Source organism: Aquarana catesbeiana, linkage group LG01 (genome assembly GCF_042186555.1).
Source record: "Aquarana catesbeiana isolate 2022-GZ linkage group LG01, ASM4218655v1, whole genome shotgun sequence".
In the NCBI taxonomy this organism is placed as follows: domain Eukaryota; kingdom Metazoa; phylum Chordata; class Amphibia; order Anura; family Ranidae; genus Aquarana; species Aquarana catesbeiana.
Window position 1 is genome coordinate 79577373 of NC_133324.1, and position 19003 is coordinate 79596375.

Sequence of the window (19003 nt, forward strand, 5' to 3'; positions counted from 1 at the left end):
ACTTTGCCCTGTCATTTGCAGCCACTGTGCACTGTCATTTGCAGCCAGTCTTCCTCATCAATTGCAGCCACTGTTCCCCGTCATTTGCAGCCACTGTTCCCTGTCAATTGCAGCCACTGTGCCCCGTCATTTACAGCCACTGTTCCCCGTCAATTGCAGCCACTGTTCCCCGTCATTTGCAGCCACTGTTCCCCGTCATTTGCAGCCACTGTTCCCCGTCAATTGCAGCCACTGTTCCCCGTCAATTGCAGCCACTGTGCCCCGTCATTTGCAGCCACTGTGCCCCGTCAATTGCAGCCACTGTGCCCATCAAAAGAGAGAGAGAGAAGAGAGAGAGAGAAATACATAAAAGAGAGAGAGAGAAAAAAAGAGAGAGAGAGAGAGAGAGACAGACAGACAGTGACACAAAGTGAGAGAGAAACACCTTTTTTTTTCTTTAAACTTCGTTGTTCTGTCCCAGTCACAGGCAGCCACCATACCCGTTATCCAGCATGACTGGAGGTTGAGGGTGAGGGAGAAGGGGGCGTTGCCGCGCCGTTGCCGCGCCGTTGCCGCACCGTCGTTCTCCTGACCTCCCGCGGCATATCATTCCTCCTGCTGTCAGTCAGTGGGCGGTGCCGCAAACGAAGCACATAGAGTCTGTGTAAACTGCCGCCGCTGCAGTCTGCCTGTCTCAGTCTGACGGTGCAACCTATTTTTTTTCCTTCTCTGACACTCGGGGCTATTGGCCACACATTCGGGGCTTCAGCCTCAATAGCCCCATGCTAACGACTCCTCTGCATACATGGTTTAACCAATCATTTTGTTTTTTGCCTAGATACTTTGTTCAAAAAGGCCATCACATTCTTGATGAAGAGCCCCTGCACAGTCCCAAAACATCTTTCTGTGATCATGCAAAGAAGACAAGCTTTGCACTTTGAAACAACTCACTTTATCTGTGTGACACAAAGATGGAATCACCTAAGAAAATCAGTTATTGTTAAATCCCAAATTAAAATCAGTGACCCAGGAAAACAAAAATACAAAAGTAGATCCCTCTGCAATCACCGTTCTGTGATCCAAAGCATCTTCCAAGTTGAATAATGTCCAGTATCATCCAACCCACTACCTGAGAGCTCATTACATGACCAATGTGCTTTCTAGGAGAAGGGAATACCTACCACTACCGGAGGAGAAAAGGAAGGACCAATGATGTCACCAGACTGCAAAAAGTATGTATAAAGAAAAAAAAAACAGTGATTGATGTGGGGGACTTCGGGAAGGGGGTGGGTAGGTGTTTGGCACAAGAACGCTTGAGTTGGCCATTAAAGTGAAAACACGAACTGTATAAAGTTAGAAAAAAAAAGAAGGAAGCTATAATAAATGAATAGTGAATTATCAAAAAAAATATTTTTTTTTCATTTTAATACTTAAATAATAATAAACTTTACAGCTCTGCATCTACTGATAAGTTTAACATTTAGCTTTACTAAATGGTTCATTTGAACTGTCCATGTATGTGAAACATGTTTTATTATGTAGATACCGTATATACTCGAGTATAAGCTGAGTTTTTCAGCACATTTTTTTGTGCTGAAAATGCCCCCCTCGGCTTATACTCGAGTCAAGCACTTTTCTGCAGCAGACAATGACATTTTCCAAACCGACTTTGGGGCCCCGTATCTTGAGGCCACTTGGTGCTAGGAACCTCAAACCCAGTGGAACTAACACTACAACATATCCAGCTGGGGTTCCTAGCACCAAGTGGCCCCAAGATACGGGGCCCCAAAGTCGGTTCGGAACATGTCATTCTCTGCTGCAGAAAAGAGCTTGACATTTTCCGAACCAACTTTGGGGCCCCGTATCTTGGGGCCACTTGGTGCTAGGAACCCCAGCTGGATATGTTGTAGTGTTAGTTCCACTGGGTTTGCACACCAAATTTGGGGTTCCTAGCACCAAGTGGCCCCGAGATAGGGGGCCCCAAAGTCGGTCAACTGTGTCCATCTGCAGCAATGTAATTTCAGGACCCTTTGGGCCAGAGACCCCAAATTTTGTCTGCAGCTAGGGGGCATCTAGGAACCCTTAACTACCAAGTTTGAAATTCGGGGGACCTATGGCTGCAAATGGGCACAGTGAGGCTTCAAATGGGCATTGTTGACCCTCTTTTCCACTTACAGTAGCTGTGCATTTCTCACCCTAGGCTTATACTCGAGTCAATAAGTTTTCCCAGTTTTTTGTGGTAAAATTAGGTGCCTTGGCTTATATTCGAGTTGGCTTATACTCGAGTATATACGGTACATACCTTTTTTCCAGAGGTCTTTCGCCTGTTTGCACAATGTCACAGATCCTTTTCCTACTCGTCATCCTTCAGCGGCGGGCAGATCATGAATGCTGCAGAGAAAGCGATGTAATAATATGGTGCTGCTCCCTGCAGCATTCTCCTGCGAGCCCAGAGTGGCTTAAAAATGCTGATTTTGAATGCTGTTGATTTACTAAAAGCAAACTGACTGTGCACTTTGCAAGAGCAGCTGCTGCAGAGCTTAGTAAATGAGGTAAAGCTCCACTTTGCAAAGAACACCCAATCACGTGCAAGGAAAATTAAAAAATTTAAATTAAAAATTAAAAAAAGCAGCATTTTTGCTTGCACATGATTGGATGATGAAAGTCAGCAGAGCTTCCCCTCATTTATTATGTTCTGGAGCAACTGAATTGGCAGAGTGCATCTGCACTTTGCAAAGTGCACAGTCTATTTGCCTTTAGTAAATCAACCCCTTGATGTGCTGGGGTCACGGAAAGTAGGTTGCACAATGCTGGGTGTCATTCCGTCTGGAAGAAGACTTGCACTGGATTATAGAGCTGTGATTCTGTAGGGGGCAGCTTCATGTACACAATGAGGATTGCTGTAGGAGCTGAATTTTTCAATTTATTTCCTGCAACAATGCATTATTTATTTCTTTATTTGTCTTTTAATAAAAAAGCAACAGAAGTAATATTCTTATGCTGAGTTGTCAGCAAATGTATGTTTGTGTCCAAGAAAGTGTTAGCAAGTTATGTGTGGAAAACAGTCAGTACTAAATAATATCCCATCTACCGCTACTGGACCGCAAATGAGAAATAATGATAATGCAAGATAAAAAGAAGACATGAGAAAGGAATTGGAAATGAAATAAAAGTTTAGCTGAAAGCTTTGTAATCCGAAAGGACAAATTTTCATTTGTTTGTTACAAAAACTTCACTTTATGTGTATTATTATTGTTATTTTTTTAATGGTTAACATACTCAAATGTTAAAGAAGACTTCCAGGCAAATCAAAACACCTTTTATCGCAACTATGTACTCATTAAAAAAAATTAAACATTTTAAGAAAAGCCAATATAAACAACTTAATCTATCTTTGTAGTAGATTCCTATAATTGTGCATTTAGAGCTATTGGGGTTGATTTACTAAAGGCAAATAGGATGTTCACTTTGCAAGGGAATTTTCAGTTTGCGGGAGAATTTTCCCTTAGCTCAGTGAATGTGGTAAAAATTCAATTTGCAAAGAATACCCAGGCACATGCAAAAAAAAAAAAAAAAACAAAAACATATTTTTCCTTGCATATCATTGGATGATGAGAGTCAGCAATGCTTCACCTTACTCACTAAAGCCTAATACACACTACTAGTTTTTTTTTTTTTCTCATTCAACCCAGCAGGGCTGAATGAAGAACAAACCTGACAGCTCAGGAGGAGCCGCTGTACTAACCACACAATGTTAGTACAGCAATCTCCCCTGCTGTGCTATTGTATTCTGAAAATGGGCGCCCCCACCCCCCCCCCAGCCAGAATGCTCCAGATAGTGCTCTCATCTATTGGCTGAGAGTGTTGATCGGGAGCCGATCGGCAGACCTTTCTGGGTCATGCCCCTTCGACAGAGGCTGGCCAAAGGGCCGGCTTCTGTCGGACCGGCTGCTGTACACATGGGCCGAATGTCTGCCGGTTTCTGTTGAACTGGCCGATGCCGCCCAACATTCGGCCCATGTGTACTAGGCTTAAGCTAGCAGAAAATCCCTTTACAAAGTGAAGAGCCAACTGCCTTTAGTAAATCAACTACACTCTGTTGTGAGCCAGTCAAAACTATATTGCTTAACTAAGTGCTAACAATGTGAACAGACTTACACAAAGGCCTTGCACATGAATGAGCTTATTGTGGTATTGAAATTATTTTTTCTTGTGGTCACCCATCAGATAAAAGAAATACCATTACCACAAATTTGAAAGGAAGGAGTGGAGAAGGGGGATGAACTGTGCACATGGAACACTTGCAGCTAAGGTAAGATAGGACATACACACACACATATACACTATATTGTTAAAAGTATTGTGACGCCTGCCTTCGCACATGAACTTTAATGGCATCCCAGTCTAAGTCCGTAGGGTTCAATATAGATTTGGCCCACCCTTTGCAGCTATGCCTTTATGGACCTTGCTTTGTGCACTGGTCCAAATCATGTGGTGGAGGGGGGATTATGGTGTGGGGTTGTTTTCCAGGGCTTGGGCTTGGCCCCTTAGCTCCAGTGAAGGGAGCTCTTAACTGGTTCCCGACCAGCTCACGCAGATTTACTGTGGCACAATGGCTCTCCTGGACGAAATCACGTAATATACGGGTTTCCCTTAAAGAGCCGCCAAAGGGGGCGCATGCGCACCCACTGCACGGCGGGGGACACGATGCGATCGTGTGCACGAGAGCCAGCACGGGAATTTGTGTGTGTAAACACACTAATCCCTGTCCTGTCAGAGGAGAGGAGACAGATCGTTGTTCCTACTAAGTAGGAACAACGATCTGTCTCCTCTCCTAGTCAGTCCTATCCCCATACAGTTAGAACACACCCAGGGAAAACACAGTTAACCCCTTGATCGCCCCTTAGTGTTAACCCCTTCACTGCCAGTGACATTTGCACAGTAATCAGTGCATATTTATAGCACTGATTGCTGTATAAATGTCAATGGTCCCAAAAATGTGTCAAAAGTGTCCAATCTGTTCATCGCAATATCGCAGTACTGCTAAAAATCACAGATCACCGCCATTACTGTTTAAAAAAATAAATAAATAAATAAAAATGCCATAAATTTTTCCCATAGTTTGTAGACACTATAACTTGTGCAAACCGATCAATATATGCTTGTTGCAATTTTTTTTTTTTTTTTACCAAAAATATGTAGAAGAATATATATTGGCCTAAACTTATGAAGAATTTAAAAAAAAAAAAAAACATTTTTGGGGATATTTATTATAGCAAAAAGTAAAAAAAAAGTTTTTTTTTCAAAATTGTCGCTCTGTTTATAGCGCAAAAAATAAAAACCACAGAGGTGATCAAATACCACCAAAAGAAGAAGAGGGAAAAATATTCCGGGGCTGAAGTGGTTAATGTGTCAGCATACCAAGACATTTTGGACAATTTCATGCTCCCAACTTTGTGGGAACAGTTTGGGGATGGCCCCTTCCTGTTCCATCATGACTGCACACCAGTGCACAAAGCAAGGTCCATAAAGACATGTCAAAATATGAAACAGCTGCACCTCACGTGGGCTCCAAGTAAAGTTTATTGGAATATCAAACTATCCAAAATGACACCAGAAAACACCAGCAGTGGTCAAGGAAGACACGTTTCAACCAAAAAGAAATGTGCTTAATCATTACTTGATATTCCAATAAACTTTACTTGGAGCCCACGTGAGGTGACGATTTACCACCGAGGTGAGCTGGGGCTAGCACTCAGGTGTGTGTTCCAGTGGGCGTATCAGTTACAACTGGAGCGGTGTGTTCTTTTCACTTGTCCATAAAGACATGGATGAGCGAGTTTGGGGTTGAGGAACTTGACTGGCCTGCACAGAGTCCTGAGACTGCGAGCCAGGCCTTCTCGTCCAACATCAGTGCCTGACCTCACAAATACGCTTCTAGAAGAATGGTCACACATTACCATAAACACACTCCTAAACCTTGTGGACAGCCTTCCCAGAAGAATTTAAGCTGTTAAAGCTGCAAAGGGTGGGCCAACTCAATATTGAACCTTATGAACTAAGATTGGGATGCCATTAAAGTTCATGTGCATGTAAAGACAGGTGTCCCAATACTTTTAAAAATATAGTGTATGTATCTTGAGCTGCTTTTTCAATAATTTAGAAACTAATTTTTAGCTGCATCTGACCTTTTTCCAGGCTGTGTCAGGCTACTTCGAGCTGACTGAGGAAAAAAGTAGTTTTGACACATACAAAAGCCTGTCCCTAAATATATAAAGTCTGGACAGAGAGCTGCACGATGTATAACATTAAACTGATCCTATCAACTGATTTGATGGGCTCCAGCCACTGCCTCACATACAATCTAAACCAAAAGTAAGAATTAGGAGTGAGATGTGAGTAGTAGAAAGTTCCTTTTTTTTTTTAGAAGATTTTCCTTACATGACATGATGTTTAGAAACATTGAGAACAACAGTTTTGGGTGTCCCTGCCCTTCCTTGAGTTCAACGGTCATCACGTCAATCATCATGTCATGTAAGAAAATCTTCTAACTAAAAAGAAACTGTTGACTACTTTCATCTTGCTCCCAAGCCTAATGCCGCGCACACACGGTCGGACTTTTCGGCTACAAAAGTCCGACAGCCCGTCCAACAGACTTTCGACTGACTTTTGGCAGACTTGCGGCAGACTTTCTAACGAATGGACTTGCTTACAAACGATCACACGAAAGTCCGACGGATTCGCACGTGATGACGTACACCGGACTAAAATAAGGAAGTTGATAGCCAGTAGCCAATAGCTGCCCTAGCGTGGGTTTTTGTCCGTCGGACTAGCATACAGACGAGCGGATTTCTGGGTCCGGCGGAGTTACGACGTAAAGATTTGAAGCAAGTTCCAAATCTAAAGTCCGTCAGATTTGCGACTGGAAAAGTCCGCTGAAGGTCCGGTGAAGCCCACACACGATCGTATTGTCCGCCAGATTTGGTCCGTCGGCGTCCGTCGGACCAGTCCGGTCGAAAAGTCCGACCGTGTGTACGCTGCATAACTCTCTTGGTTTGGATTGTATTTGAGGTGATGGCTGGAGCCCAACAAATCAGGCTTTGTACTTTGTCGAAATTGTTTTTTTCTTCAAGTCAACGTGAATTTAAAAAAAAACAGCTCGAAGTAGGTTGACAGAGCTTAGAAAAGGGTCAAATGCAACTAACAATGAATTTCCAAATGATTTCAAAAGCACCTCAAGCTCATGTTAAATGCAAGCTGCATTGACACAAGCAAAAAGCCTGTTGACACAGACCCTTACAAGGGCTTCGCAATTACCCTTTAAAATCATAGCAGAAGCCAAGTGTTGTACCATGTTAACCATCAATAAAAGAAGGAGTCTTGGATCATCTTAGGCACATTATAAACATTAGATGAATGAAACATTAAATGTGAAAACTGGCAGACAAAGAGACCCAAAATGTTTTGCAAACTTCCCTTCAAAATTTTCAGCAAACTTATCATGACTGTAATGTAAAAATTTACAAGCACTGGAAGTCAGTGTTTTAGATAGCTGATGACCTCTCTTCTAAGATTTCAGGAAGCCCAACAAAGAGCTTTGCCTCTTTATCAAATTATCTGAAAGTAAAGTTTTTTGCAATTTTCCACAAGCATCTAACAGATTCATACTTTTAATAGACAATGTCATTTGTTAGAAGGTCCTAATCAACTTAAAGTAGAATTAAAGGCATTTATATTGGATAAAGTAAGGGAGGATTATAGCTCTAATAATGTTTATTTTGCCATCTATGTCCCATTGGGGATATTTCCCTTCACTTCCTGTCAATACCCAAAACAGGAAAGTGAGGGGATCCCTGTTTGTCACCAGGACCAATGGAACCGGTGCCCCTATTGAAAGATTTGCCCTCCATTCCTGTTCTGGTGACAACCGAAAATTGGGATTTTTCCTTTGCCTTCACTCTCAGTGACAATGGTAAACAGGACAAATAGACCAATGGGAGGAAGTCCTGCAATCTATTACTACCTGCTCTCTTAACTTTGCCCAAAAAGTCTCCCAATTATACATTGTACTTCAGGTGCATTACACCCCACTTAGACTACATAAGATGGGTAGGAAGCCAGACCCCCTGTGCGGCAGGTGTGGGAAACACCAGGGGGATGTCATTCATCTGCTCTGGCGATGTCCAAAGCTTCACCATTACCGGAACGTGGTACTTGGGATGTTTAATCAAGTGTTCCAAGCTACCGCCCCCCTAGACCCTATTCACTGTATCTTGGGAGTTCTGGAGGAGGTTTTTCCCAAGGAGATGGTTAGAATAGCATTCTCTAGGGCACTGTTTCAAGCCCGAAAACTCATCCTGATGGGATGGAAATCGATCTCACCGCCGACAGTTGCATCATGGATAACGCACATGGGGAAAACCTTGGTCATGGGAAGTTATATCTATCAACACAGGGGAAGCCCAGGTAGGTTCGAAAAAATCTGGTCACCATGGCTGGATATCCCTGGGCTAAGTCCCAGGGAACTGGTGATGTCCAGTATCTTACAGTGGCCTACGGGAGGACCCTAACGAGCTAGGGTTGCTCAACACTAGATGTAATGTATATGTATATGTGCTTCAGCATATTGTGGACTTAAAGGTCATGATGACTAGATTAAAGTTAAAGGCACTAGGATAACCACAAAATGTAACTATAGATATATGCAAATGCATTGTTTGTACATTGGAAACTGTCTAAACTTGTTCAATAAACACCCTTTTGATAAAAAAAAAAAAAAAAAAACAGGACAAATAGAGAGGGTGAATCTCCCTATATGGGACACAGACAGCAATAAAAACCTGACAGAACTGTACAAGCAGTGTAGATCTCATGACTTAATGTAAAGAAATACAAATCAACTGAGAATTAACTGAGCTCCCATACTTTATATGTATTTCATCTGTGTGTTTAGTTATTTGCCTATAGTTCTACTTTATTGTAAAGCAGCAGTGGCGTAGCATGGGGTGCTGCAGGGGGGGCCACCGCCCCGGGCACAAAATTTAGAGGTGCGCTGTCACGAGTGTGGACCATCTAACAAGGGGCTTTTATCCCCGTGCTAAACTTATGACGAGTCCACGTTGTCCAGCAACAGCGGCCGTTCTTGGGGTGCAGGCGAGCAGCAGGAGGATCTCTCTCATCGTGGTGATCAGTGAGAGGCCGAGCCAAAGAAAGATAGCCCTGAGAGCCCGGGAGTTGGGAGAATAGTTCCACCCCGGCTGCCTCCTCCTTGACCCCGCCCCCCCAAGAGGTGAGAAGCAGTGGGCGCAGCATCTCCCGTGCCTCCAGAGCATGAATTGCTCTAACTTCCTCTTCGCAGTAAAATGAGGCCCGGGGAACAGGCTGACTGGAGACCCAGAGGATGGGCATGCTGCCAGGGAGCTGCTGGAAGGATCAAAAGAGACACATGGAAGGTAGGGCTAGCAGTTTCTCTCGTCATCTCTCAGCCTCCCTCATTTCCCTCAGCTCCACTGTTTCTCTAAATCCAATGTCTCTCTCAGTGAATCCAAATCACCAGTGCTGCAAGAACACACAATTGTGCAAATATATAAATAAACAAATTCTTTTTATATAATTATCAATAAAATGTTCATTCATAGCCATGTTTTTTTGGATGCTTTTTATTGATTGTCATATGGAATTAGTTTGTTTATATATTTGCACAATTGTGTGTTCTTGCAGCACTGGTGATTTGGATTCACTACCCAGTAGGAATATCTTAGAATTATTATATTTGATGAATTGTTTCATGAAATTTTCTGTACTCTATTAAATTGCTTTATTTGCATAATGAGGTTGAGGTTTCTGGCAGCACCGGTAATTGGGACTCACTGACAGTAGGGTTATTTTATAATATTACAGTTAATGAAAGCTACATATGTCATATTCACACTATAATACTTGTTGCAGCACTGTGCAGTTGGGATCAATACCCAGTAGGGTTTTGTATTTTAACCTTTTTGAATTTTTTCTATATATATATATATATATATATATATATATATATATATATATATATATATATATATATTGGTTTATATATAGATATACTAAAATATATATAGAACATTTTCAAAAAGGTTAAATACAAAACCCTACTGGGTGTTGATCCCAACTGCGCAGTGCTGCAACAAGTATTACTGTATAGTGTGAATATGACATATGTAGCTTTCAATAACTGAAATATTATACAATCCCACTCCTAATGCCTATGATGGCTAACCTGTGTAGAAAAGATGTAAACGCCTATTTTCAGGCTGTCCAGTCATGTTATTCCCTGTGTGAGCCAGTGGTGTATGCAGGGGAGAGGAGGGAGCGCCAACAACAGATGGGACATAGGAACCTATAGGTGATGTCACCACTCCAGGCTTTACCAGTCATTGTCAAGCACGTTCCCCTCTCCCCTGCAGCCACCGCTGGCTCACACAGGGGATCATGTAACCAGACTGGAGTTAGCTGAAAATAGGTAAGTCCGCAAGTCGGGGGGGGAGCAAATTACTTGCCTCGCCCCGGGCGCTGACAACCCACGCTACGCCACTGTAAAGCAGTCATCATTTCCTAGTGGGAATGTGTTTGTTTAATATTTTAACAAGCTTAAAGCGAATTTCCAGGGTGTCCCTAAATTTTTAGTTATAATTGTGGTTACGCCAAGCAAGATTCCTCAGTTTTAACTTGACATGGCAGCCCAGCCATTAGGAAATTCTCTTACCTTTTTTCTCTTAAATTGTATGTACTTATCACTAAGTAGTTTAAAATCTCTCAGTGATTTGCAAGTAAATTCCATTAATAATATTTGATTTGTTCATATCCATCTGCAGCCACTGAGGGCTTTTCATGATGGGCCCTGACAGGTTACCGCTATTTCTAGGAAATACCATTATAATTTATTTATTATCCATAAAGCCATGACCTCTACCATCATATGAAAGGCAGGAGTTACTTCCCCTGGAATTGAAATGACATCTTCTACACGTCAGCAGAATTGAATTCTTACCTCACTCCAGTTTCCTACAATCCAGTAGATGGGACTTGACCCGTTAAGAAGAGGTTCAGTGCCATTATTTTCTGCCACTGAATTAAGTAGACTGCTGTTGGATGTGCTGTTTAGCTCTGCAAATAAATCTTGTGATATGTTAGATGTAGTGAAGGTTGGCAGGTGATTGGAGATGGTTGAGCTATTTTGTGGCGGTGTTTGTTTATCAGTTCTTGAAGTTTCTCCTTGCATAGTCGGGCCTGGTGTAGCACCTAGAGACCTGGAGATTTCTGTGGTGACAGTAGCAGAAGGCACAGTCCATGAATCAGGCTTGTAGGTAACTGTTGCATGGTTATCCTTAATGACCTTGGACTTGCCCTTGTGCCTCTTACTCCTAGATTCGATTATGTTGTTTATTTCATTTTCATAATCAACATCTGGCTCTGAGCTTGAGCCATCCATTTCTTCACTGTCTGTCTTTGTTTCTGGTTGTTCTGTTAGAAAACCATACCCTGGAGTTACTTTTTCCAGGATATTAGTGACATTGGTTGGTGGCATTGTGGCATTAAGGACAGCGATGAGGTCTCTTTCTGTTACAGTTTCATTGTCTCCTCTTAAACTTTTATCAGATTCTTTGGACATTGCAGGAGTATTTAAAGAATTTACTCTGGCTTTCTTTTTATTGTTTGCTACAAGAACAAAACTGTATTTGTAATCTACATTGAAATGAGTGGAGTTTGGAATTTCATTGATTCTGAAGTCATCTTCTATGGAAATGATGGAAGGGGTCTGAGTGGGCGAAGCGGGTGTTGTGATATCTTTCAGAGCTTCTGTGGTTGAGGGAACATTTTTTTTAGTGTTCATCAGAAAAATGCGTTTCTTTGGTATGTTAATTGTTTTAGGGTTTATTTTCACAAAGGGTTTCTTGTCTTTTGTAGGGGGCAGTGGAAAGTTTTTTTGCAGTGGGCACTGTTGAAGTCCACAGAGAGCTTTGGAGTTTGGTCTCTTGGATGGGTCACATGGTTTGCTGCTGTGTTTTGGACATGTAACATTGCGGGTTTGCACTCCTCCTCCACAGGTAACAGAACACTGCAGAGTAAAGTAAATGCAATTAGACTGGATACCATAATATTCTGGACTTATTTGATAGTAATGCAAAGAAAAAATGGGATTCAGTAAAACAATTGATCAGTTGTTAAAGTTTTTGGGTAGGCTTATGAAAGAGATGATAGCAGAACAAACAGAACTAATACTGTGTTGCATTACTAAGCACAATATGCATAATATTCCAGTATGGTATACTTAAAAAGACCCCATCACCAAATCACTCATTTCAACAAAAATCTTCACACATCTTAATGTATTTTTTTTAACCTGTAAAAGCCTTCATCCAAACAGACATTCAAAAGCCCTGAGACACATCTTGGATCTGATGTCAGCAGCCCAAGCAACTAAGCTGTAACCTCAGCAGCTATATACATAAAATGTTATGTAGGGATGCGTGTATGTGTATGTGGGGGGAGTTGGCAGAGGAGCTAGGCCACCACAGAGAGTAATTAAACACTGTTCCAGAAGAGGTGAAGGCTTTAATCTCCAAGTAGGGAAAGGGCTGGGCTAGGGAGTTCTTGTACACTCTTCATGGAGTGTTCAAATTTTAGAGCAAATTCAAAGGCACATTGCAGGTGAATAAATCATAATTTATGTAAAAAATACACTGCGATTACACAAATTAAATTCTGGATTATTCTGTGCTTTTACCTGCATTTTTTAGTTTGGTGGCAGGTTCTTTTTAAAGTGTATGTCCAGCTAAAACCTTTTTTTTCTAGCGTTGGATAGAGCAGAGAAGTTAAAGCCCCTGCTGTCCAGGGCTTTACTGGAGACATTTCCCCTCACTTACTGACTCTATGATAACAGTTTTACCAGACAGAAATTGAATTTTTTCTTGTAAAATAGGGGAAAGCTAGAGCCCCCCCCCCCCCCCCCCCCCCAACCAAGTCAGTTTTTTTGTTATTTTTCCCACATTATACAAGACTAAAAATACGTTTAGGATAGACAATTAGACATGTGCTTCAAAGCTGAACTCCATGTAAACAGCTTGAAATACATATTTGTACTTCTGCATTATCAGGTAGGTAACACAGCTTCCCGGGTCACCTGTCATCCACCAGTCTGTTGGTTGGATCATCTCTGTGCAGCAAGCAGGAATGTGATTGCAGAAAGTTGTAAGGCTAAACTACATTGTAGGTATTTCAGGTCATGAGGTGGACAAACATCTAAAACTGTAGAAGAAACATCTATAATTGTGACCATTATGGGTCCTCAATGTACAGCCACACATCAAAAAACGCACATGACTTTTTGTTCCAACACAGCACAGGTGCCTACAAAGGTGTGCATTGTGGTGTGGGGTCATTGGATATAACAACCTTCCACCAGAAATGGGAACATACTATACTTTATGTCAAGAATACTCCTTGAGAACATGTAAGACCAGAGAACACATAGTGCTCTGGTTGGAAAACAGTTAAGGAACCGAACCCTGCAATGCAGATGCTAGTTGGAAAAACGATAGAGGAAAAAATGTTGGAGATTTTCTTTTTACCTGACTCCAGCTGCTCACTGACCAGTCAGATGGGCAGGACACATTTCTATTACAAGATATGGAGCTTTTGGGTTGGGTCAGGTGATTGCAGTCTTCAGAAGGGAGAGCTTGCTCGTCTGACCCCAATGTTCTGATACAAAGCACGGTTCTCTTCTTCTCACCACTTGTACCACATGTAGTGGAGCATTCCTGCCACTCACCATACCACCACCTGAAAACAAATACACCACTTTCTATTAGTGACAAAAATAATTATGTAGGTTCTTTGCAGGGTCTATGGCAATTTGAAATGAAACTTTCTAGGAGTGTGCTTTAACCACTTCAATACAGGGCACTTATACCCCCTTCCTGCCCAGACCAATTTTCAGCTTTCAGCGCTCTCACACTTTGAATGACAATTACTCATGCAACACTGTACCCAAACAACATTTTTATCATTTTTTTCACACAAATATAGCTTTCTTTTGGTGGTATTTAATCACCACTGGGTTTTTATTTTTTGCTATTTAAGTAAAATAAGACACATATTTTTTATTTACACAAAAAAGTTATTTCTCACACACAGCATAAGCATACTTCCAATTACACCCCAAAATACATTCTGATACTCCTGAGTATGGCAATACCACATATGTGGCGACTTTTTTTCACAGCCTGGCCACATAGAGAGGCCCAACATGCAGGGAACACCTTCAGGCGTTCTAGGAGCATAAATTACACATATGACACATCTAACTTCATTCCTACCTATCACACTTTTGAAGGTCCTGGAGCACCAGGACAGTGGAATTACCCACAGAATTACCCCATTTTGGAAAGCAAATACCCCAACGTATAATCTATGAGGCAATTATGAGTCTTTTGAACATGTCATTTTTTTTCACAAGTTTTTGGAAAATGTGGAAAGAAAATGAAAACATATTTTTTCTTACACAAAGTTGTCAATTTATATGATTTTTCTAACACATAGCATGTACATAGCAAAAACTACAACCCAAAATACATTCTGTTACTCCTCCTGAGTATGGCAATACAACACATGTGAGACTTTTACACAGCCTAGCCACATAGAGAGGCTCAACATGCAGGGAGCACCATCAGGCATTCTAGGAGCATAAATTACACATATAATTTCCTGATGACCCATCACTCCTTTGAAGGCCCTGGAGCACCAGGACAGTGGAATTACCTACAAAATAACCCCATTTTGAAAAGCAAACACCTCAAGGCATATTGTTTGAGGCATAATGAGCCTTTTGAACATGTCATTTTTTTTCCAGAATTTGGGGAAAACGTGGAAAGAAAATGAAAACTTAGATTTTTTTTTTACACAAAGTTGTCAATTTATATGATTTTTCTAACATATAGCATGTACATAGCAAAGGATACAACCCAAAATACATTCTGCTACTCCTCCTGAGTTAGGCAATACCACATGTGTGAGACTTACACAGTCCAGCCACATAGAGAGGCCCAACATGCAGGGAGCACCATCAGGCGTTCTAGGAGCATAAACTACACATTTAGTTTCCAGACAACCTATCACACTTTTGAAGGTCCTGGAGCACCAGGACAATGGAAACACCCACAAAATGACACCATTTTGAAAAGCAAACACCCCAACGTATATTCTATGAGGCATGGGGTGGTCACAGTTACTCGGGGACTCTAATGGGCTGGTGACAGTTACTCTGATGGGCTGGTGACAGGTACTCTGGGACTGGTGATAGGTGCTCTGATGCTGGTGACAGGTACTCTGGGGCTTGTGAGAGGTACTCAGATGGGCTGGTGACATGTCCTCTCTATTTGTGGGGCAATCGGGGCACATCACTGTACTTCACATTTTTTTTCCAGGTCTCCTCCTCACACACGGGAAACTGGAAATGGCACTACAGCCGTTTGTTGACATTTGTGACCAGCTGTGATTGGACAGCTGGTCACGTGGTAAAGAGCCAATTTGCTCTTTACCCTGATTGGGATGGCTATGTCTGAGGGACACGCTTCAGCCCCAATTGGCGCGCTGCGACGAGCGGCAATTATGAGTACAACACATGTGACCGGCTGTGATTGGGCACAGCCGGTTACGTGGTAAAGAGACATTTTTATTGGCTTTTTACCCTCATCGGGGATAGGCTGTGTCCCAAGGAACATGTCCCATCCCCGATCGCTGCGCTGTGGGCCCGGAGCAGTGAGAACCGGAGGACGTGTTCCTGCCGGCGTCATAACCAAAACTGCAATGTTTACCTCATGACACGTCACGGGAAGCACCCCCATGGTTAACAGAGGATAATATCAGAAACAGGCTTAAAAAACTTAATATAAATAAGTCACCGGGACCAAATGGCTTGCACCCAAGGGTCCTTAAAGAAACTCAGTCAAGTAATTGCCAGACAGTTGTTCCTAATTATTAAGAACAGTCTACTGACTGGTATGGTACCAGCTGATTGGAGAAAAGCCAATGTAGCACCAATCTTTAAAAAGGGACCAAGATATATCCCTGGAAACTACAGACCAGTTAGCCTAACATCAATAGTATACAAGCTCTTGGAGGGGATGGTAAGGCACTATATACAAGATTTTAGTAATGATAATGGTATCATTAGCAGTAATCAGCATGGAATCATGAAGAATCGTTCTTGCCAAACAAATCTATTAACCTTCTATGAGGAGGTGAGCTGCCATCTAGATGAAGGAAGGCCCGTAGACGTAGTGTATCTGGATTTTGCAAAGGCATTTGATACAGTTCCCCACAAACGTTTACTATACAAGCTAAGGTCTGTCAGCATGGCCCAAAGGGTGAGTACCTGGATTGAAAACTGGCCACAAGGGCGAGTTAAGAGGGTAGTAAAAAATGGGGGTACTCGGAATGGTCCAATATGGAAAGTGGGGTCCCTCAAGGTTCTGTCCTGGGACCAATCCTATTTAATTTATTCATAAATGACCTGGAGGATGGGATAAACAGCTCAATCTCAGCATTTGTGGACGATACTAATCTAAGCAGGGCAATAACTTCCCTGCAGGATGTTGTAACCTTGCAAGAAGATCTGAACAAATTAATGGGGTGGACAACTACATGGCAAATGAGGTTTAATATAGAATTTTTTTTATGCATTTAGGTGGCAAAAACATGAATGCAATCTACTCACTAGGGGGAGACCTTTGGGGGAATCTGGGATGGAAAAGGACCTGGGATCCTAGTAGATGACAGGCTCAGCAGTGGCATGCAATGCCAAGCTGCTGCAAGCAAAGCCAATAGAATATTGGTATGCATTAAAAAGGGTATTAACTTCAGAGATAAAACGATAATTCCCCACTCTACAAGACTCTGGTCTGGCCGCAACTGGAGTATGCCGTTCAGTTCTGACCCCGGTCCTCAGGAAGGATGTGCTGGAAATGGAGAGAGTACAGACAAGGGCAACAAAGCTAATAAAGGGTCTGGAGGATCTTAGTTATGAGGAAAGATTACAAGCACTGAACTTATTCTCTCTGGAGAAGAGACGCGTTAGAGGGGATATGATTTCAATGTACAAAGGTACAAAAGGGCATTTAAAAAGACTCGCGGCCATTCACTAAAATTAGAGGGAAAGCGATTTAACCAGAACCTGCGTAGAGGGTTCTTTATGGTAAGAGCGGTAAAAATGTGGAATTCTCTTCCGCAAGCAGTGGTTTCAGCAGGGAGCATAGATAACTTCAAAAAATTATTAGATGATTAGAAACGACCACAACTTACAGGGATATACAATGTAATATTGACATAAAAGCGCACACACACACACACAGGTTGGTGTGACTTGATGGACTTGTGTCTTTTTCAACCTTACCAACTATGTAACTATGTAAATATTACTAGGGCCCGGTATGGAAGTGGTTAAAAGAAAACTGTAATGGTTTTGATGTCTTATATATTTTTGTTAATACATTTGATAACTGATAATAAAACTTTAGTTTATAAATACACAATTAAATGCCAGAGCCTCTATGAAATAAAAAAATTATAACATTTAACTGAATCATGCTGATCAACCTCTGGATGAACCTTTTTTTTTTCAATTCTTTATTTATGTGTAAATACATAAAATGACATAATTACTACATTTCCAAAGAGTTACCAAACAACCTGCAAAAACACTGTATTTAAGTCTCGCTTACCTAAATGTTAAGAGTTAACGCCTATGCAACTCTACTATACAGCGTAATGTCTAACTACTATTCTCCTCAACAGCTTTACACTACATTTTCAAACCCTACTAGGTTAGGAGTATGTGCTTCTTATTCCTTTTTTTCCTTTTTCTTTCTCTTTTTAAAAGAACCCTACCAGCACACAAAAAAAGTGCCAAGCCCCCCCCCCAACCAACCTGGCATCCCTCTCTGGTCCTGTGTATCACCCTACCCTCCTAAATATTAACCCTCCATTTCTAAAGGAAACTGGTCTTTATACAAACAATATGGAGTCCAAATCCTCCAATATGTTGCGCCCTGTTCTTTCATTGACATTGTGAGATCTTCCATTTTCTGAATTTTATCCATCCATTGAGATTTAGTCTGCACAATTGGACTCTTCCAAAATGCAGGTATACATGCTTTTGCAGCCGTTAAAAGGTGTTTTAACAGTGAGTTTTTACAGCTTTTATTGGATAAGGGTGTATCATGGAGTAAATATGCTACAGGCCTCCTCTCTCTCGTTAGCTCTTTAACTGTATGATCAACCATATCACAAAAGTAATTAAACTTCGGACATTCCCAAAAGATGTGAAATAGGGTACCCTCCAATTCCCGACAGCGCCAACAGACATCTGAGGTCTGAGGAAACATACGATGTTGTACTCATGGTGTTTGGTACCATCGTGTAAGGAGTTTATATCCTCCCTCTTGATATCTGTTCGCCACTAAGGACTTATGAGCAAAAAATAAAATTCTATCTTTTTGAGTTTGTGTGAAGTTAATTTGTAAATCTCTCCCATTGTTGAAGAAAAGGAAGATCATGTGGAGCATTGGCCAATATCAACAAGAAGTAGAGATGAGATAGTGAATGTCTCATTGGCTTCCCTGCAAGGCAGGTTTGTTCGAACATGGTCAGGTCTATTATCTCAGAATACCTCTCCGGCATAGTGCGGAGAGATGCACCCAGCTGAGCACAGTGGAGGAAGTCCAAAGTGTGGAAAAAGTTACTTACAATTTCATGGCTTGTCATGAGCTGATTTTCTTGACAAAAATGCAACAAACGGGAGGAGCCCTGACAAATAAGTATATCAAATTGGAGATTGTTCAGTCCAGATTGAAAAGATGGATTACCCAAAATTGGAATTAGGGGCATCCTAAAAGGTGAAAGGTCAGTATGTTTAAAAACTGATCTTGCAACCTTAAGGGTGTCTCCAGCCAAAGGGTGTTAACTGGCCTCTATCAGAGTGACA

At 41.7% G+C, this 19003-nt stretch overlaps 1 protein-coding gene across 1 annotated transcript in view; it reads right to left on the reverse strand.

The window, feature by feature from the left end:
* The window catches only part of ADAMTS12 (ADAM metallopeptidase with thrombospondin type 1 motif 12), an 808982-nt gene that overhangs the window by 75957 nt on the left and 714022 nt on the right, over positions 1–19003 (reverse strand). Inside the window, exons 18-19 of the mRNA XM_073620835.1 lie at positions 13593–13803; positions 11012–12079 (exon numbers count right to left, since the gene is read on the reverse strand). Coding sequence (XP_073476936.1) covers positions 11012–12079; positions 13593–13803 — 1279 coding nt within the window. The remainder of the gene's footprint in view (positions 1–11011; positions 12080–13592; positions 13804–19003) is intronic.